Below are 17,228 nucleotides of genomic sequence, written 5' to 3' on the forward strand. Positions count from 1 at the left end.
CATCTCCCCTGCAAGGCGGCCGGGTGCAGAACCTGCTGCCGGAATTCAGAGGAGGAGCCTTAAAATACCGCTGAGGTGCAGCCTCTCTGCTGCAGGCCCTGCAAGGTCCTGCTCTCTGATCCCAGCCCAGGCTTCCGCAGCTGGTCTTTGCAACGCCAGCCACGCACGATACCGAGGTGGTGGCAACTGGTGTGCAGTAATTAGGCAGCCCGGCAGCCCCGCTCTTATAGGTCTTCTTAATGGCGTGTGGGTAACACAGCAGAACGCAAACCTGCCCCAGAACAATAACGAACCGGCGCGCACTCCGCAGGCTCTGGCAAACGGAGCCGCTTCCCGCCCAAACAGAGCCCGAAACGTGGGGCCCCTGGCACAGTTCTCACCCGCAGGCGGGACCGGCTGGAGCATAGCCCCAGCCACACCACGGGGGGAAGCTGGCCCGGGACAGTTCGCACCGTTCACAGCCTTGTGATCAACACGCGCAATGGTGTAAATCAGGCAACCCCAGAGGCTGCCGGTGCTCAGCCCTGGGAACAAGCAGCTGCTGCATGGCCAGGACCGTGCGGCCGGGCAGGCTCCGGTCCGCTAGCACAGGGTTGCGCTTGTCGGCAGTTACCGCGCGGTAAAACCCAGCAAACGCGCTCTCGGGATGGGTCGCAGCGCGCAGGGAGGAAATTCAGCGGCCAGGGAGCGCAGCACGGGGCCGCAGGGGGCCGCAGACACCGGCAGGGGGCAGCAAACCGTCTCGGTTCCAATGCCCACATTCATTCCCCAGCTCCACTCCCGCGCCGGCGAAGAGGCGAGAGAGGCCGGGGGCTGCTGGGGGCAGGACAATGCAGGGCCCGGGGTGCAGCTTTGTTCCGGTTCTGAGTCCAGCCCGCTCCTAGCTGCCGTTTACACGCGGCTCAGCCCCACGCAGACGGTGCAGCGCCGGCTGCGCACCAACACACCTCCCGCCCCCAGCACCCACGGGGGCAGGATGTTCTGGGGAGGCCTGGGGCAGCCTGGACAAGATCCGCCCCTTGCTTGCTCCTGGGGGCAGTGGTCGTGTCTGGCTGCTTTCATCCAGGCCCATCACACCGACCAAGCGAAGGCAAAACCAGCTGCCCCTCCGGAGGTGCAAGTGTGAAACACCCACCAGCCGGGTGCTCAGCCCTCTATTCAGTAGCGGGCAGGCCAAGTAGTGGGGGCTAAATATCTATTGCTGGGCATTTGAATCACCTGTGATGGGCTCCGGGTAACTAATCCAGTCACCCCCTCCACCAGGAGCCCCAGGAGCCGCCTAGCACTCTGGACATTAATTTCCTAAATCGATTCGTGCATTTTAATGCCTGGCAGATAGATGGTTTGCAGAGACTGTTTATAGAAGCGGCTGCAGGCTGAGTTTCCATCAAGCGCTGCTGAAGCAGGAGATCCCCGTGTGGAGGGAACCGGTTCCAGTGGCGGGCTGGAGCCGGCCCGTTCCAGCCAGAGCTGCGAGATGCCGGGCTGGTTTTTGTCTTCTAGATGCGAAGCCGAGAAGCAGCCGCTGGTGTCGGGGGAAGGAAGCGGAGCCTCCCCGCGGCGGGGAAGTCAGGCTGTCCCCGGCCTCCAAGAACTAGAGCTGCCCCGGTCCGGCGGGTGCAAGGGGCCTCCGGAGCCCTGGCAGACAAAAGGGCGAGAGAGACGCGGGGCTCGTTCGGACGCCAGCGCCCGGGATCGCGGCATCCAGGCAGCGGGGAGAAGGATACGGAGCTCGGCTCCGCCCCGGGCGCCTTCCCTGCAAAAGCGGGCGGCAGGGCAGGGCAGGCTCCTCGTCGTTCAACAGCGCTTCCCATTAGGGCAAGTTCCTGCGTCTCCTCCCGCCCAGTAACAGCCAGTACTGGGGGCTTCGGGCTAAGGGGAGGCGAGCCCACATGCAGGGGCGAGCCCCCTACTCAGCGGCAGGCGGACGGGGCCCGAGCCCCCCTTCCCTTTGGGGCCCGGGAATCACACGGGGAGAGATATGAGCCAGCTATAAACAAAGCAACGTGGAGATTGCAGGGGGGGGGACACAAGAACCACACGTTTCTATTTACAAAGTATATATTTAAACTCACATAAAAAGCAGGAATTATGTAGACATTCACGGTTGGCAGAAGACATGTAGTTAAGCTTCACTTCTGAGACTGAGATTTAGCCAGATTTGTTTTTACAAGTCTTAGAATTAAATAACACACACACACACACACACACACACACACCCAATATATATGTAGATATGTACATACACACAGGTATGTCTAGCTTTATATATGTATATATGTGCGTATCTAGACACATATATATTTATACAGGTCTGGAGTGAAGAATGCCAAATTAAGATCACCCCCTGACTCTTTAGAATGAGGGGGGAGCTGCACTGTGATCTGTTTAACAAGGGGAAGTATTTTCCAGGCTTCAGGTATGTAGGGTGGAGGATGGGTAGATAAATCCTCATTATCATACACATGGCAACAGACATGTCCCATGTAGGTTTGACCTGAAAATAGCATCAATATTGTTACATTCCTTGCTTCCATTCTTTGTACAAACTAAGTTTAAAATCTTGGTTTTACAAAATATTAAAGTTAAAAAACACACAAGTAGCTTCTGGTGTACAGCCTAAACAGAGTCCCCTTGTTTATTTTATTCAATGAAAGTGATAGTCCCAAGGATGGAAGGAAAAGGGGTCTAAAGAGGTAGGAGGTAAAATTATCCAGAATGGGCATAAGAGTAGCAAAGGCTACTCCTTGTACTCCTGCCCCTTTCTCTTCCCATCAGGCCCCATGTGCTTTCATCTTATGTGCAGTCCCCACATTAAGAAGCATTTAAGACCTTCACTGAGCCAATCAGACAAGATGGGAAAGGCCAGGCTCCTCTGGCCCGTGGCCTTTGGGGCTGCTGGACAGTTTTGTGCTTTTGAACCAACAAAGGTGCTTTAACCACTATATGTTAGGAGAGGAGAGCTCTTGTTACACCTTGAAAAACAACCCCAATACCTACCCCCTTCTCCCATAACAGGCTCAAAAAATCAACCTCTCCCTCAACTAGGTAAAGTTGGAATATGGAGTTGAGAGAGAGAGAGAGAGAGAGAAAACACACTTCTAAAATCCCCACATGCTTTCTGCAAGGTAGCAAAAGATTTCTGGTCTACACTAGTGGATGGAAGCCACTGCATTTTGTTCAGTCATTAAATCCCACTAAGCCTGGAGCAAAACCAAACCAAAACATTCACATATGCCTTCCAAAGAGAAGGGTGTGAACAAATACTAACGGCCACCTGTGTCAGCAGCACCTACTTTGTGCCTAGTAGTAGATCTCCTCTCAGCCACTATGAAACTGGCATAAAACAGGGAGAATATTTATTTTCTCTAACCCCAAAAGTGACTCTGGAGTTTGTTGGGGGGAGATGTGGATATTATAGAACACTGTATCTGGAGTCTCCCAGCAGTCCAAAGGGAACTGTGCCCTGGAAAAAAAAGCAACACATTCTATAATAGAATGAGCATCTAAATATGGGCAGCGACACTTTATCCTCCCAAACTTTTCTGGCATTTCAGGAATGTAAACAGATTTTTTTTAAGTGGGTGGGGGAAAGAATCAAGCAAACAGACAAAATGAAAACAGCTTCTCAGCTCAGTTCTGTCTCCCATAACTGCTATGACAATTCTATTAAAGTGCATTTCAGTATCACTCCTTTTAGGAATCTTAAACATACAAACCTCCTCTTCATTTGCAAGAAGAGGTAATTCAAGTTAATACTTCACTAGAACAACTTTCAGTCTTTTTATGGACTTCTGCTTTTTTTGATTTTATACCAACTTTTTTTTTTTTTAATTGGAAACAAAACCCAACAATACTGTAAATTCAAGTGCTTATTTCAGCTGTCCAGACTGACAGGTCTGGATACAGCACACTTGATTGTACAAGCAACACCTTATATCACAATCAAGAAATCAGGGCATTTTGCCCTGAAAAAATCATAATTAATAAAACCCCAAAACATAATTAGCTACAAACACCATTCATTATATACACTGGCTCCTGCAACAGATACATGAACTCCTTAGTTCTCAGTTTTATTGTCCTTTCTAAGACCAACTGAGCAGTCACTGTTCAGTCTCCATTTAAATAAAACAACTTAGAGTTGAAATATATATATATAGATATATATATATATATAGGTATTTTTTCTTAAATAACATATTTACATCTAATAGAAAATATAACTCTAGAGATAATCTTTCCAATGAAACATAAAACTAGAGAGAAAAAAAAAAGAATGCAAGCAGAAAGAATTGAGACAGTTTCTAGGTCCTGTCCTGGAAAAAAAAACCCCACCAAGCTCTAACCAAGCCTTTATCTCTCTGGATCTATCCTGCAAACACTCATCGCTTTTCCTTAAAGAATCCTTGGTCCGTGCTGCTCTCTTTAATTGTGACGGTCAAAAAGTTAGATGTCACATCAGTCACCACCACTTTCTCCAAGTTGTTGAGAGATGGGCTCCAAGACTCCTCTTCCGGGTCCCCCAGAATCCTGGAGACAGGGATTCTGGCAATGAGGGAGGGCCTGCCAGACTGAGTCCCCAAACTGTCTCGATACAAGCTTCCCACAGAGCCCTGGTTTCCGGAGCTGTGCATGATCTTAGGGCCACCAGGGTCCAATCCATCTTGCCCCTTGGGGTCCAAAAAGTCTGACCTGTGCTTGGTGACCCTGGGTGGGTAAGTCTCTGAAGCTGCCAGCTTCATGCCAGCCTCTGCTCTATTGGGGCTGGACATGGCACCAGAGAGGTCAGGCTCCTGCCTCCTGGCCAGCTGGATCACACTGTGTCCTGAGCCAAACTTTGCCACCCCAGGAACGGCCTCCTCCATTTTCCTGGTTTTGAGGTAGTCCCCCATCTTGTCCCCTGGCTCACATAATTTCCTCTTGGAGACATCCAGAGCCTCTGGCAAGTCCTTGTAATGCTCTTTCCTAGGCTTTGGGCCTCTCTTTTTAGGGATCTCCCCAGGTTTATCTTCCATTCTCCCAACCCGGTCCCGGATGCTCTCACCCTTCAAGGTGCTGGGACTGCCCTGGGTGGGCAGAGCTATGTTTCTCAGTCCTTCCCTAGCCCGGGAAGTGGAGCCCAGCTCCTGGGGTGATCTACCAGGATATGGCACCCGGATCCCCCTGGCAGAGTCACTGCGGAATTCATAGGTTTTGGCTTTTGCTTTTGCCTGTGCCTGCAAAGAAGATAAATCAACCGGTGACTTTATTATCCTGCCGTTCGGCTCCATAATTACAACGTCCCAGATAAGCACTGGCCTTTCCACAAGCATTCCCCATCAGTACTGGAGCTGGATCCTGCTATTAGCTTGCTGGTTCTGATGCTCCCCATTGCAGCACGCAGCCCTCTCCACTCACCAACTAAACAATGTCACTGCACACATTAGGCTCCTGCCTCCTTACCTTTAACAGGAAGGTTTTGGGTTTGGGGCCTCGCTTTTTGGGGCCATATAGCTCCATTTCTCGTTCCCTAGAGATATTAGAAAAAAAACAAAAACAAAACAAAACACATTTTCAATTCAGCATTGCTACAAAACAGAGCAACGTGTTTATAAGTGTGATGTGTATGACTAGCAAAGGCCTTGTACCTTTCCTCAAAGGCTGCAAGCAGCCGGGCATCCAGAATGTTTTCCTCGGGTTCCCAGGTGCTGTACCTATCAGGACATGCATAGAGATTGAAACACAGTGTCAGTTGTGAGTGGGGGGTGGGGACAAGATATATAAAATTAAAAAACAAAACGGGATCTGGCTTTCCTTTCTATTACAATGCAAAATAAATAAAATAGATAATAACACCATCCTCTGAGTATTTGCTTGGCTGCATAATTGTACATATAACCTACTTACTTCTGAGACCAGCCCTTCCATTTCACGAGATATTCCATGCGCCCCTGCAGTTGCACAGAGAGAAAACAAATAAGCATGGGGGAATCGAGATAGATGCATACAATGAAGATATGCATGTAGCAATATCCATGCAACCAAATAAGCCTGCACCAATAGGCATGTGTCAAATATATGCAAACGGCCAAATGCATGGAACAAAAAATATGCGTGCAGCAAATCCATGCAACCAAACAGGGATGCAGCAAAATGCATCTGGCAAAAATATGCATGCAGCAAAACGCATGCAGCAAAGCCTGCCTGCAGCATTTTTGTACAAATGAGCATGCAGGACAAAAAATAACCAGATGCAATGTGTGCAGTGCAAGTCCAGAGGAAGAGGCAGCTTTGAACTGCTGCTGCAAATAGGAGCAGCTGGGGGAGGGAGCAGGGCTGCTCTCCGAGGCGATCTCGGCCTCCCGCAGGCCTGGGGGGCTGCATGCACGGGGGCTGGGGGGGCCCGAGAGACACCTACTTTGCGGATGCGGCGCTTGAGCAGGGCCTCGGCCGCGAACACCCGCTCCCCGACGGCTGAAAGCTCCATGTTTACTCGGCCGCTGGCAGCAGAAAAGCAGCAGCCAGCGCAGCCCAGACCATAATACTCCGCCCGCTGACGTCAGCCCTTCCCGTGGCCCCCCCCCCTTCGCATCCCTCCCCCCGCACTTGTTGCTGGCGGAGCCGGTGGAATATTCCGCCTGCACCGCATTGGCCAGGCCGCGGCCCCGGCCCCTCCTCCCCCCCCGCTGCCTCCGCCCCCTTCTCCCCTCCCCCAGCCGCCCCCTCCCCTCCCCGCCTCCCTGCTACGTGACCCGCCTTTCAATGGCCAGGGGGCGGAGCCAGAGGAGCGGCGAGAGCGGCAGGGGGCGGAGGGAGGGAGGCTGGGGCCATCGGAGGTGGGGGGCAGAGCGAGCCCCACAGGGGCCGGGGCCCCGCTGTCTGGCGGGGGGGGAGGGGCGGCATACCTGTCCCTCCCCCCTCCCCCACGCACGGCGTCTCCATCCAGCCCCATCTTTCTAAATCACTGCCCCCCACCAGCCCCCCCCCGTGCCGCCAGCCCCTGCTCCAGCCACCTGCCAGCTCCAGCCCAGGCTCGACCCCAGCCCGGAGCCACGGCCCCGCCCAGCTCGAGCGAACAGGCGAGAAGAACCCACCCATTCACACCAACTTCCGTGACATCGACAGTCACTGTCCCCCCCCAGCCCAGCAGCGCACGGGCGCCCCGGCCGGCCACCCCGAGTCCTCCCCCCCCCGGCCCAAGGGATGCCGCGACCCCCAGGCCTGGGGGCTAGGGGAAGAAGCTAGGGCCCGCCGAGCGCAGCCGATGCTGCCCGCTGCAAGCGAAGTGGGGACTGTGTTCCTGGGGAGTCGATGGGTCTGTCAAACCCGGGGCCAGACCGCGCATTCTTGCTCCGATTTCTTTCCGTTGCCAGTGGATAGATTTGCTCTCCGGGCTTGTGCAGGCCAGTGCCGGCTTTTCAACCCACTCGGCCCATTTTGCCAGCGGGGGGAGGCTCCGTGACAACCCCCCAGCAGGCTGCTGTGCGCGCGGCGGCGGCGTTTCCTGAAAAGCTTCTGCAACGTTTGTGCAGAGAAAGGAAATGTAAAAGCACAACGGGCTGAAGGAGCTGAATCAGCAGCAGCGTCTTGTCTCGGGTCTTTTTGCTGGTGGCTTTGGACTCGCGGCGTTGCGGGGACTGTTCTAGCCACACCGGTTGGCGCCCCGGGTCCCACCCCCTGATGCCCTGGTCCAGGTTTAGCCGCTAGTCCCGGCTGCGTGATAGCGAAGTGTCAAAGAACACACTTCTGAGCCGGGCTGGGTCGGATAGTGCATATGTAACGCTCCGCAGGACGGCGATTTCATTTGATTTGGAACTACTACACGGCACAGACTCTAGAAGAGGACATGGATTTAGCATGTTCTCGCCTGGCGGCTGATTAAAAGCAAACAAGCAAACAAAAAAAAATCAGCCTGGACGTTTTATTACAAATTTAGCAAAACTCTGCGAACTTTGACTTCAGTGTATTGTCTGCACGAGACGGGCTTCACTTCCACATCAAATGCAGATAGGACTGTCTTTGAAATAAGATGGAAAGTAATACGTGCAAAATTTGCCGATTGTAAAAAAATAAAATAATGGGAAATGACCCTGTTACCTGTCACTGATCTTTATTACTGATCTGCTCCTTAGGTACTGGACTGTCAAAGAATGTATGAAACAGATGGATTTGTTAGGTGCAGAGACAGAGGGTTGGGAAAAGAGGGGAAAACTCTATTGTGGGTTAATATAACAAAGAGAAATTGTATCTTATTAACGAAATACTTGAAGATTACGTAAAAATCACCTCATTAGACAATATCTGCCAAGAAAGCCGTTCGTTTGGAAGCCAGCAAAACAGCAAAGTTCATAATCATAAAAAGTCATTCACAGTAACAAATAGTTTGGTAGAGTGGTGCCAGGAGTACAGCTGTTTCTGCTTAAGTTTAAATACTTTCCAACAGTTTGGGTAGTGAAAATAAAGTAGACTTCAACAGCCTATAATATGAGTTTCTGGTTTCCTTACTCCAAGAACCTATGGGCTTGATTTCCCCAAGTTTGCTCAAGCAGGCGGGCGAAAGGGATTTGGGATGGGGGATGGGGTGTCTCAGAACAGAGGTGAGATGTGACTAGGGTTTCACTGATTCCGGGAGCGTCAAATGACTTTTTGTGTGTACCGCTACGGCAGGGTTATCTGTAAACAAAATGACAAGGTAATTATTGTATTGCTCTCTGCAATCAAGTGGTCATCACTGGGTGATTGCTGTTACCGAAATCTGCCGCAGAATTCTCTCTCTCTCCTGCCCCCAGCCCCTTAAATCACTAATGGCTGTTTAAGAGTTTTGTTATTTGTTTTAAGATAGTATTTCTCTGTATTTCATCCTTCAGTGACTTTACGGCCACTTACTCCCATAAGTATGTTTACTTTAGGTGCTTTTCAAAAAAAAAAAGCCGGAACTGTAGACGCTCCTGAGCTGGGGAGATTCCGATAGGAAAGATTTTCTTTCTCAAGTCACTACCATGTGTCTTTTAAAGCAAAATTAAATCACAGCAGAAGAAACAGATTCGCTCCGATTTTATTTAGATATAAAGTTGTGAGTTTCTTTTATCTCCCTGCCTACCTCTGCGTAGGGCAAGAGAGAAATTCTACCAGAGGCTAGTTCTTGGGAAGCATGGAGGTGCAAACGTGTCGGATCTCTTATGAATAAATGTAGAGTGTATTCCAGGTGGGGCGGGGGGGAATAAATAAAACAACAAACCACTCAAACCTCCCCAGATGCGGAATTTAAATTTCTCCCTCCTCTGGTGGGAGCCTCCCAACCTCTCGCCTCGGCTCAGCACAGCCTGGTCTGGGCGCCCTCGCTCACTGGCCCCCTGCCCGGGGGCTATTGGGACCGGAGCGCCAAGCAGCTGTGGCAGACTCACACTAGAGTAGGGGCTGCGCCACCATGTGCACTGTGGGGAGAAGAGACGCGCCAGCATCCCCCAAACGCAGCCTCCGTTCCTGCACGTTCAGACGGGACTGGATTCTGGCTTCCCGCTCCCCTGCCTCCACCCTGGTACAGCTGGGGCGCTTTGGTGTCTCCCTTCGGTTGGATTGTCCCTCCCCTTCAACCCATACAGTGGATGCTGGAGCGGAGATCGGAACCGCAAAACACCTGACCGACGTCATGCTTCAGCCGCTCTTCGAGCAACGACCGCCTGCGAAACCCCCGGCGAAGCCCCCCGAGCGAGGAAAGGTCCTGGGAGGATTCGGGTGCGTCTCCTCTTCAGTAAATAAGGTAACTGCTTCCTATTACCTAGGTTCCCATATGGCTGCAATTTGACTGTCTCCGAGAGCGGAGGGTGAAAGTGGAAATAAAACGGGCTAGTGCTGCAATTTTATGAAGAAAAATGCCAGCAGGTCCACTTAGGATTGTTACCAACGTGATACATGAGCTCTCTGGTGTGTTTATATAATGAAATACGGGCGGCGGAACACCTGTTTCCGAAGCGGGGTGGGGGGTGTTTTCTCTCGGTTTGGGGGATAATCACATTCCCTTGCCGCCCCTTCAGGTGCATCGCCCAGTACGACGGTGGCGGGCGGCAGCGCCTTTTGTTTTTGTTTTGTGCCGTCAGATCACAAGTCTCATGTGGCTGCCTATAACTGTGATGGTGAGAGGCTGGTGAGGGGATGTCTGCCTTGCCCGGGGTGCCCTAGCCACGCGCGGGTGGGACCGGGAGAGGGGTGTCTGCCTTGTCCCGGGGTGCCCAAGCCACGCGCGGGTGGGACCGGGAGAGGGGTGTCTGCCTTGTCCCGGGGTGCCCTAGCCACGCGCGGGTGGGACCGGGGGAGGGGTGTCTGCCTTGTCCCGGGGTGCCCTAGCCACGCGCGGGTGGGACCGGGGGAGGGGTGTCTGCCTTGCCCGGGGTGCCCTAGCCACGCGCGGGTGGGACCGGGGGAGGGGTGTCTGCCTTGTCCCGGGGTGCCCTAGCCACGCGCGGGTGGGACCGGGGGAGGGGTGTCTGCCTTGTCCCGGGGTGCCCAAGCCACGCGCCAGGCGGAGGTGGGGCAGGCGAGAGGCGATGCTTTATTTTCTCTGGGTTCCCCTGCTGCTGAGCATCCCCCGGGGAAGGGTCTGCGTGGCGGCTTGACTCCATCCTCCCTGTCAAACAGCCAAAGTCCAGGGACCCCGGGCGGCGACTAGCCCAGCCGGGGGCGCCTTCCAGCAGGTAGCTCCCGGGAACTGGCCCTATGGCGGTCTGGGGGCTTCCCTCTCGGGTAACTTGACCAAACAGCCCCTTGGCGGCTCTGGCTGCGTCCCGTGGGAGTGACACGCGGTGAGTGGGCGTGGGGCAGAGTGACAGGCTGTGGTGACCTCGGGCTGGCCCGTCCAGCCACACGGCTGAGAACCAACTCGGGACATGCTTTGCTCCGCTCCGGGCATAGCAAGCGGCCCGGTGGGGATCGAAGGGCTGAGCGAACCTGGGAAGAGCAACCTAGCTCCTGGAAGCGGACTTGCCGGGTCCGTGCGTGAGGGCCCTGCCCGCTGCCGAGGCCCTGGGCTGCCTCTCTCCCGCGGGACACTCTCGAACCTGGCTGTGCCCAAGGACGGGAGCCAGCCGGGTGCTGATGTTCTGGTCCAGTCAACTGGTGAAACTGATCGACGTGCTCCAGTCAGTGCCGTGGGAAGCGGGGCGATAAAGCGCCCTGGTGGGGGGCGGGAGGGCAGAGAGGAGGCAGGTGTAGGGAGGGATAAGGGGCCAAGCAACTCGGGGCCGAGGCCAGAAGCTGTGACTTACGGGGCTCTGACAGTGGGGCGGGGAGTTAGAGGTAGAACAGGGACTGCAGAGCACATTGACCCGGGGACCTGCCAGCAGCCCCAGGGGCTTAGCACCTGTCTGCGCAGGGGTTTATATGGCCGCCTGTCACCACCACACCTGAGTACCTTCACCTAAACTCAGGAACAGCCAAGTCCCCGGGGCTCCGTGGAGCCTCTGGCTCTCCGTCATTTTGGGGGTGAAAACTCTATTGGGGGTAATTGTGTCCTTGTTCCAGTGCCCCAAAGTCCAGGCTGGTATTTGTAGGGTTTGGGTGACCAGAGCTAGCGCCAGGCTGTTTGCCAGCCTAGACGTACCCACGTTTAGTTTCTTTGCCCATTTGCCCCAAAGAGGAGACAATTAATTTGCATCAGTTTTCTCTGTACGTTCACCTTCTCTCTCCCGGCGCCCCTTGCTCCTCATCTCCTCGGCAAGCTGCTTTAGAGGCTCCCTCAAATGTTATGAGGCAAAGGCTGAGGTTTCTAATGAAGGGAATTTAGACGTATATATTCCTTTGAAATTAATGCACTCGATTAGTGCCCGTGTGAAATCTGCTAGACTGCTCGGGAAAGCTCATTTAAACTCCGGTGTGATTTGCACAGGAAACCTTCAACCCGCATGTCCCAATCAAATTGCATTAACACCCAAGTGTACTAAAGGCTCTTTCCATTCCCAGCGCTGCGGAAAGCAGTAAATCGCGGAACATCTTGAATTTCCTGGAGTCCTCGTTAACCATATTTACGGGACACCTCGTTTTTACTGGTGCCAGGGTTCCCTTCCCACCTCCAGAGACAAACAACAAAAGCGGGAGGGACTTACCTCGCCCTGGCCCCAGGGGATGGGACGATGGTGGGTTCTCTGGCAGGCAGTTAGTGGGGCTGCCAGGAAACCTTAAATTCCAACCCTTCCCGATCCCTGTTCCGAATCACCTGCCCCCCGATAACAAGAAGCGATAGACTCGGGCTGGGGTTTTGTCGCCCCCCACCCCCGCTGGCGGGGAGTTCTGGCACAGACTTGCTCTCTGTAGAGGCACCCCTGTCCCCCCGCCGACCCTGATTCAAACCTTCCTGGGGGGAGCGCGCTGGACCCTGGATTGCGGGGGACTTAATGCGCTCTCCGGAATCGCACTGGGGGACGGGGACGGGTTTACAGTGTTTCGCCGCCCCGGAGCCGCCCCTCTGGGCAGCGCTGGGGTCGCCATCAGCCCAACGAAAATGACAGGCTGGGTCGAGCGGCCCAGCTGGATTTCCCCTGCGGGGTGCGGTGTTTCCGCGGGTATAGGCGGGGCCCCAGGGCAAAGTGCGGGGGCTAAGCCGGGCGGGGGGAACACACGGAACCGACGTGCTGTTCCCCAGGCGTTAACCACCAGGCCCTGGAGACTGTCTCCTGGGTAAATCCGCTCCGAGCACCTGGCCAGGGCCGCAGGAAGGACACGGAGCGTGGGAGGCAGCGCTGCCCACGCGTGTCCCGGGATCGCAGGAGTGACGCGTTTGGTTCGAAGGTTGCAAATTCAGGCCGAACGGATCAGGCGAGCTCCCTGCGCAAGCCTGGAGGGGCCGGCGTGCGGCTCTGCAGGAAGGGCCGGGAGGGAATACTTCCCCCAGCCCCGGGCCCGCCGGGTTCCGAGGAGGCAGGCCCCGCGCTGGGCAGCCGATAGACGGATCGATAGGATCGATCGGGCAGGGCTGGGGTACCGGAGTCCGCCTGAGAGCAGCAGCAGTCTCGCCCTCCCTGCGCCCCTGGGGAGAGGCCGCGTGGGGATGGAGGGCGCCTCGGGCAACACCTCTGCCTCGCGAGGGGCTGGCGGGTCCGGGGGCCCGTCACCCTGCGGAGAGGCTTGGCCAGGCGCTCTTGGAAGAAGCCCCCCCGCGCCGCCCCCTTTCTGGCCCACTTCGGTGCCTGGGTACCAGCCCCCCGCCCCCAGCCCGGGAATTCACGCTAAACAAACCCCGGGTGCTCCCGGAGCCTCCCCTCGCGGGTGGGCCCCCGGGCACTTCCAGCCCGCACCCGTTTCCTACAGACAATTAAACCTCCCTCGGCCGCACTTTCCTGTCTTGCTCGGTCCTGGCCTCCCCTCGCTGGGCCAAGGCCATGAACAGTGTCACCTGGCCACCGGCGGGCGAATCGATACAACTGGGCAGTCAGGGGGATGCTGGTGAGCCAATCGGCCGGCTTTGGGCTGGGGCCTTAACCCAGCTGTGTCCCGGGTCCTCGCCGCGCACTGGCTCCCTCCCGTGCCCCCACGGGCTGAGGCGCGGTGACCCCGGAGTTTTCGTTTCTAAAAAGACTGCACCCCCAGCTGGAGCTAGGCGCCGCGAGAGGGGCGAGGTCCGGGCGGGGATGCAGAGGGGACACCCCCGCCGGTCCCTGTGGGTGAGGTGGGAAAAGGGCAGAATGCTGCCCCAGGCCAGGGTCCTTTCCACCGCAAAACTGACAGCGGCGCGCTGGACCTTTCAAGGGAATAAACAATTAGCTAACCCGAGCCCGGCCGGCCCCCTCGCCGGGCCCCTCCCACCAGCCAGGCTCCAGCCCAGCAGGGAATAATTTGCTGATCGCCAGCGATTTACTCTCAGCAGCCCGAGTCACTGCTCCAGCTCCGGGGTGCAGCTGAGGACCCGCCCCCTGCGGGAAGGTGCCCAACACCAGACACCTCCCGTAGGCTAGCTGGGACCCTCTAAGGTGGGGCACAGCTCCCGTCTTGTGGAAAAATCACAGAGACCTCTAACAGAACCAGACTTGAGGTGCCCCACGAGAGAGAGCGATTCCCAGGGCTGGGGGTGGCACTTTGAAATCATCGCTGTGCCACGATCCTGGCAAAGGGGAGGGCTGGGCTTTGCAGCTGGGACAAGAAGCGAAGTGGCAGCAATAGTCAGTCCCTTGCCGTGCAATGGGCGCTCGCTGTCAGCAGCCATGGTGCGCAGAACAGATACTGCCAGATAAGCTTCCTCTGCGGCGATGTGTCAGAGAGAGACAGCCCGAGTCCTCTGGGAATCCGTCGTAGGGAAAGGGACTTTTCAGGCGAAATTCACACGGCAGCAGTTTGCCGGCTCCACCGCACCGCCGTCTAACAAGCCCAACCCGGATCGCTCAGACAGCCGTCAAAGGAAACTGACCAGGGAGCCGAACAGCCTTCACTTCCCCGGGCGCGCAGGGAATTTCTCATCGCGGGAAGTTTTGATTTCAACTTTGTTTGGTTTTTAAAAAATCGAATTCAGGCTCTTGCAAGTTTTTCCTGGACCCTTCCCAAGCCCCGCGTGTGTCGGGGTCCGGGAGGGTTCCGCAGGGAACTCCCACCTTGCAGCCGATAGCATATCGGAACCAAAGGAACCCACTCTCCTCTCCTGGAGCAGCGTAGCTCCTGCTCCTAGCCACGGCGAGCTGGCTCGGTCCCCAGTCGGTCTGGGGTGCGCACGAGCCTGGACTCTCGCTCTTTTCTGGTCGAACCCTGAGCCAGCTCGGGCCCGGGAGAGGGCACAACCTCTTTGGGCGGGTCAGAAGCCCAGATCTTCAGCCAGCTTGTTTTCTGGACGGCGCCTTTCGGAACTTCCGATGGATTTGTCTGAACTTTGATCTCTTACGGACTTTCATTTAGTTTTATTCAAGTACCCGCTCCCCATTTCCCTTCTTCTGAAGTTTAATCCCTCACAGCTAACCAGCAACAGTTCTAGAGTCTTGTTTTAGCTGCAAGGGAAAAGAGCCTGTTTCTCGGTGACCTGTACTAACCCTCCCTGCATTCCGACTAGGAGGATTGCGGGGATTGTCCCGGCAACTCTTCTGGATGCAAGTTTCTGGAATTATTGGTCAAATGTTTGTTTGCAGGGAGCTCTGAGAGCGGCACTGCCTTTCGAGCAGATCAGTGGAGGAGATGCCGAGACGGTCATTTGATTTAGCGCAACTCCCTCCCCCTCCATTTTCTGTCGGAGCCGAGCGGCATTTTCCATTGGAGATGGAGACAAGGCGGCTTCCTTATCGCTCTTTCTGTCTCTCCACATCCCCTACTGCGCCGTGCTCGGGCATGCGGAATATTCTCCTCTGAGCCGAACGGTTCCGGGTTGTCACTGACCCCAGCTGGGGCTCTCGCCAGACCCATTTGGTTTTAGTTTTAAATCAAGCCACACTACAGAGTAGCAGGAACAGTGTAGCCAGGTGGAAACTCTCGTTCCAAACTGCTGCAGCAGAAGCATGGGTGCGACTCCCCCTCCCGCCTTAAATATTCGGGCTGTTCAATCAAACCCAGGGAAGTGTGCCGCGTTTCCTTTTGGCTGTAGCTTGTTTTGTGGGGGAAGACAGCTCCCCGAAGTGCTGTAGCTTTCTCAGACACTGGTGTACACAGGTCAGGGTCAGGACTTCCGGAGCTCCTGGGGCAACAGATTTCAGCAGGGAACTCCGATTTCTAAATAGGAATTGCCGGGCACGATAGATAGATAGATAGATAGATCGATCGATAAACGGAGGAGGGGGTTGGACTAGATGACCTCCTGAGGTCCCTTCCAACCCTGATATTCTATTATTCTATGATAGATAGATAGAGGGGTGTATGGGGATGGATAGATAGATAGATACGGGGGGGAGGGTGTATGGGGATAGAAAGAGAGAGGGAGGGGTGTATGGGGAGAGAGAGAGAGAGAGGGTATGGGGGGATAGATAGATAGACAGATAGATGGGTGTATGGTGATAGATAGATAGATAGATGGGTGTATGGGGATAGATGATAGATAGATGTATGTGGATGGATGGATAGAGAGAGGGTGGGTGTATCGGGATAGAGAGGGGGTGTATGTGGAGAGAGAGAGAGAGAGGGTATGGGGATAGACAGAGGCGGGGTGTATGGGGATGGATAGATAGATAGATACAGAGGGGGGAAGGTGTATGGGGATAGAGAGAGAGAAGGAGGGGTGTATGGGGATAGAGAGAGAGGGTATGGGGATAGATAGATAGATGGATGTATGGGGATGGATGGATGGGGAGAGAGAGAGAGAGAGAGAGGGGTGTATGTGGAGAGAGAAAGAGAGGGTATGGAGATAGATAGATAGATAGATAGATAGGGTATGGGGATAGAGAGAGAGAGGAGGGTGTATGGGGAGAGAGAGAGGGTATGGGGATAGATAGATAGAGGGGGGTGTATGGGGATGGATACATAGAGGGGTGTATGGGGATGGAGATATATATATATAGAGGAGGGTGTATGGGGAGAGAGAGGGGGGTGTATGGGGAGAGAGAGCGAGAGAGAGGGTATGGGGATAGATAGAGAAAGAGGGGGGTGTATGGGGATGGATAGATAGAGGGGTGTATGGGGATAGAGAGAGGGGGTGTATGGGGAGAGAGAGCGAGAGGGGGGTGTATGGGGAGAGCGAGAGAGAGGGTATGGGGATTGATAGAGAGAGGGGGGTGTATGGGGATGGATAGATAGATGGAGAGAGAGGGGAATGTATGGGGGAGAGAGAGGGGGGTATGGGGATAGGAAGATAGATGGGGGTGTTTGGGGATGGATAGATAGAGGGGTGTATGGTGATAGATAGATAGAGGGGTGTATGGGGATGGACAGAGAGAGAGGGGGGTGTATGGGGATAGATAGATAGATAGATCAACGGAGGAGGGGGTTGGACTAGATGACCTCCTGAGGTCCCTTCCAACCCTGATATTCTATTATTCTATGATAGATAGATAGAGGGGTGTATGGGGATGGATGGACAGAGAGACAGAGGTGTATGGGGATAGAGAGAGAGAGAGGGGTGTATGGGGATAGAGAGAGGGGGTGTAAGGGGATAGATAGATATAGAGAGGGGGGTGTATGGAGATAGATAGAGAGAGAGAGATAGGGGGTGTATGGGGAGAGAGAGAAAGAGAGGGGTATCGGGATAGATAGAGCGAGAGGGGGTATATGGGGTAGATAGATAGATAGATAGATAGATAGAGAGGGGTGTATGGGGAGAGAGAGAAAGAGGGGGTAGCGGGATAGATGGGGGG

The 17,228-nt window shown here is 54.8% G+C and overlaps 1 protein-coding gene across 1 annotated transcript; it reads right to left on the reverse strand.

Annotated features, from left to right (window-relative positions):
* Positions 1-2,043: 2,043 nt before the first annotated feature.
* CBX8 (chromobox 8) lies at positions 2,044-6,559 on the reverse strand. Its single transcript, XM_038371529.2, has 5 exons — positions 6,401-6,559; positions 5,890-5,933; positions 5,631-5,696; positions 5,446-5,512; positions 2,044-5,219 (listed from the first exon to the last, which is right to left on the reverse strand). Exons 1-5 carry the CDS (start codon positions 6,467-6,469, stop codon positions 4,386-4,388), a joined length of 1,080 nt encoding a protein of 359 aa, XP_038227457.1. The 5' UTR covers positions 6,470-6,559; the 3' UTR covers positions 2,044-4,385.
* Positions 6,560-17,228: the final 10,669 nt, after the last annotated feature.

Source organism: Dermochelys coriacea, chromosome 14, assembly GCF_009764565.3.
Source record: "Dermochelys coriacea isolate rDerCor1 chromosome 14, rDerCor1.pri.v4, whole genome shotgun sequence".
Lineage (NCBI taxonomy): Eukaryota > Metazoa > Chordata > Testudines > Dermochelyidae > Dermochelys > Dermochelys coriacea.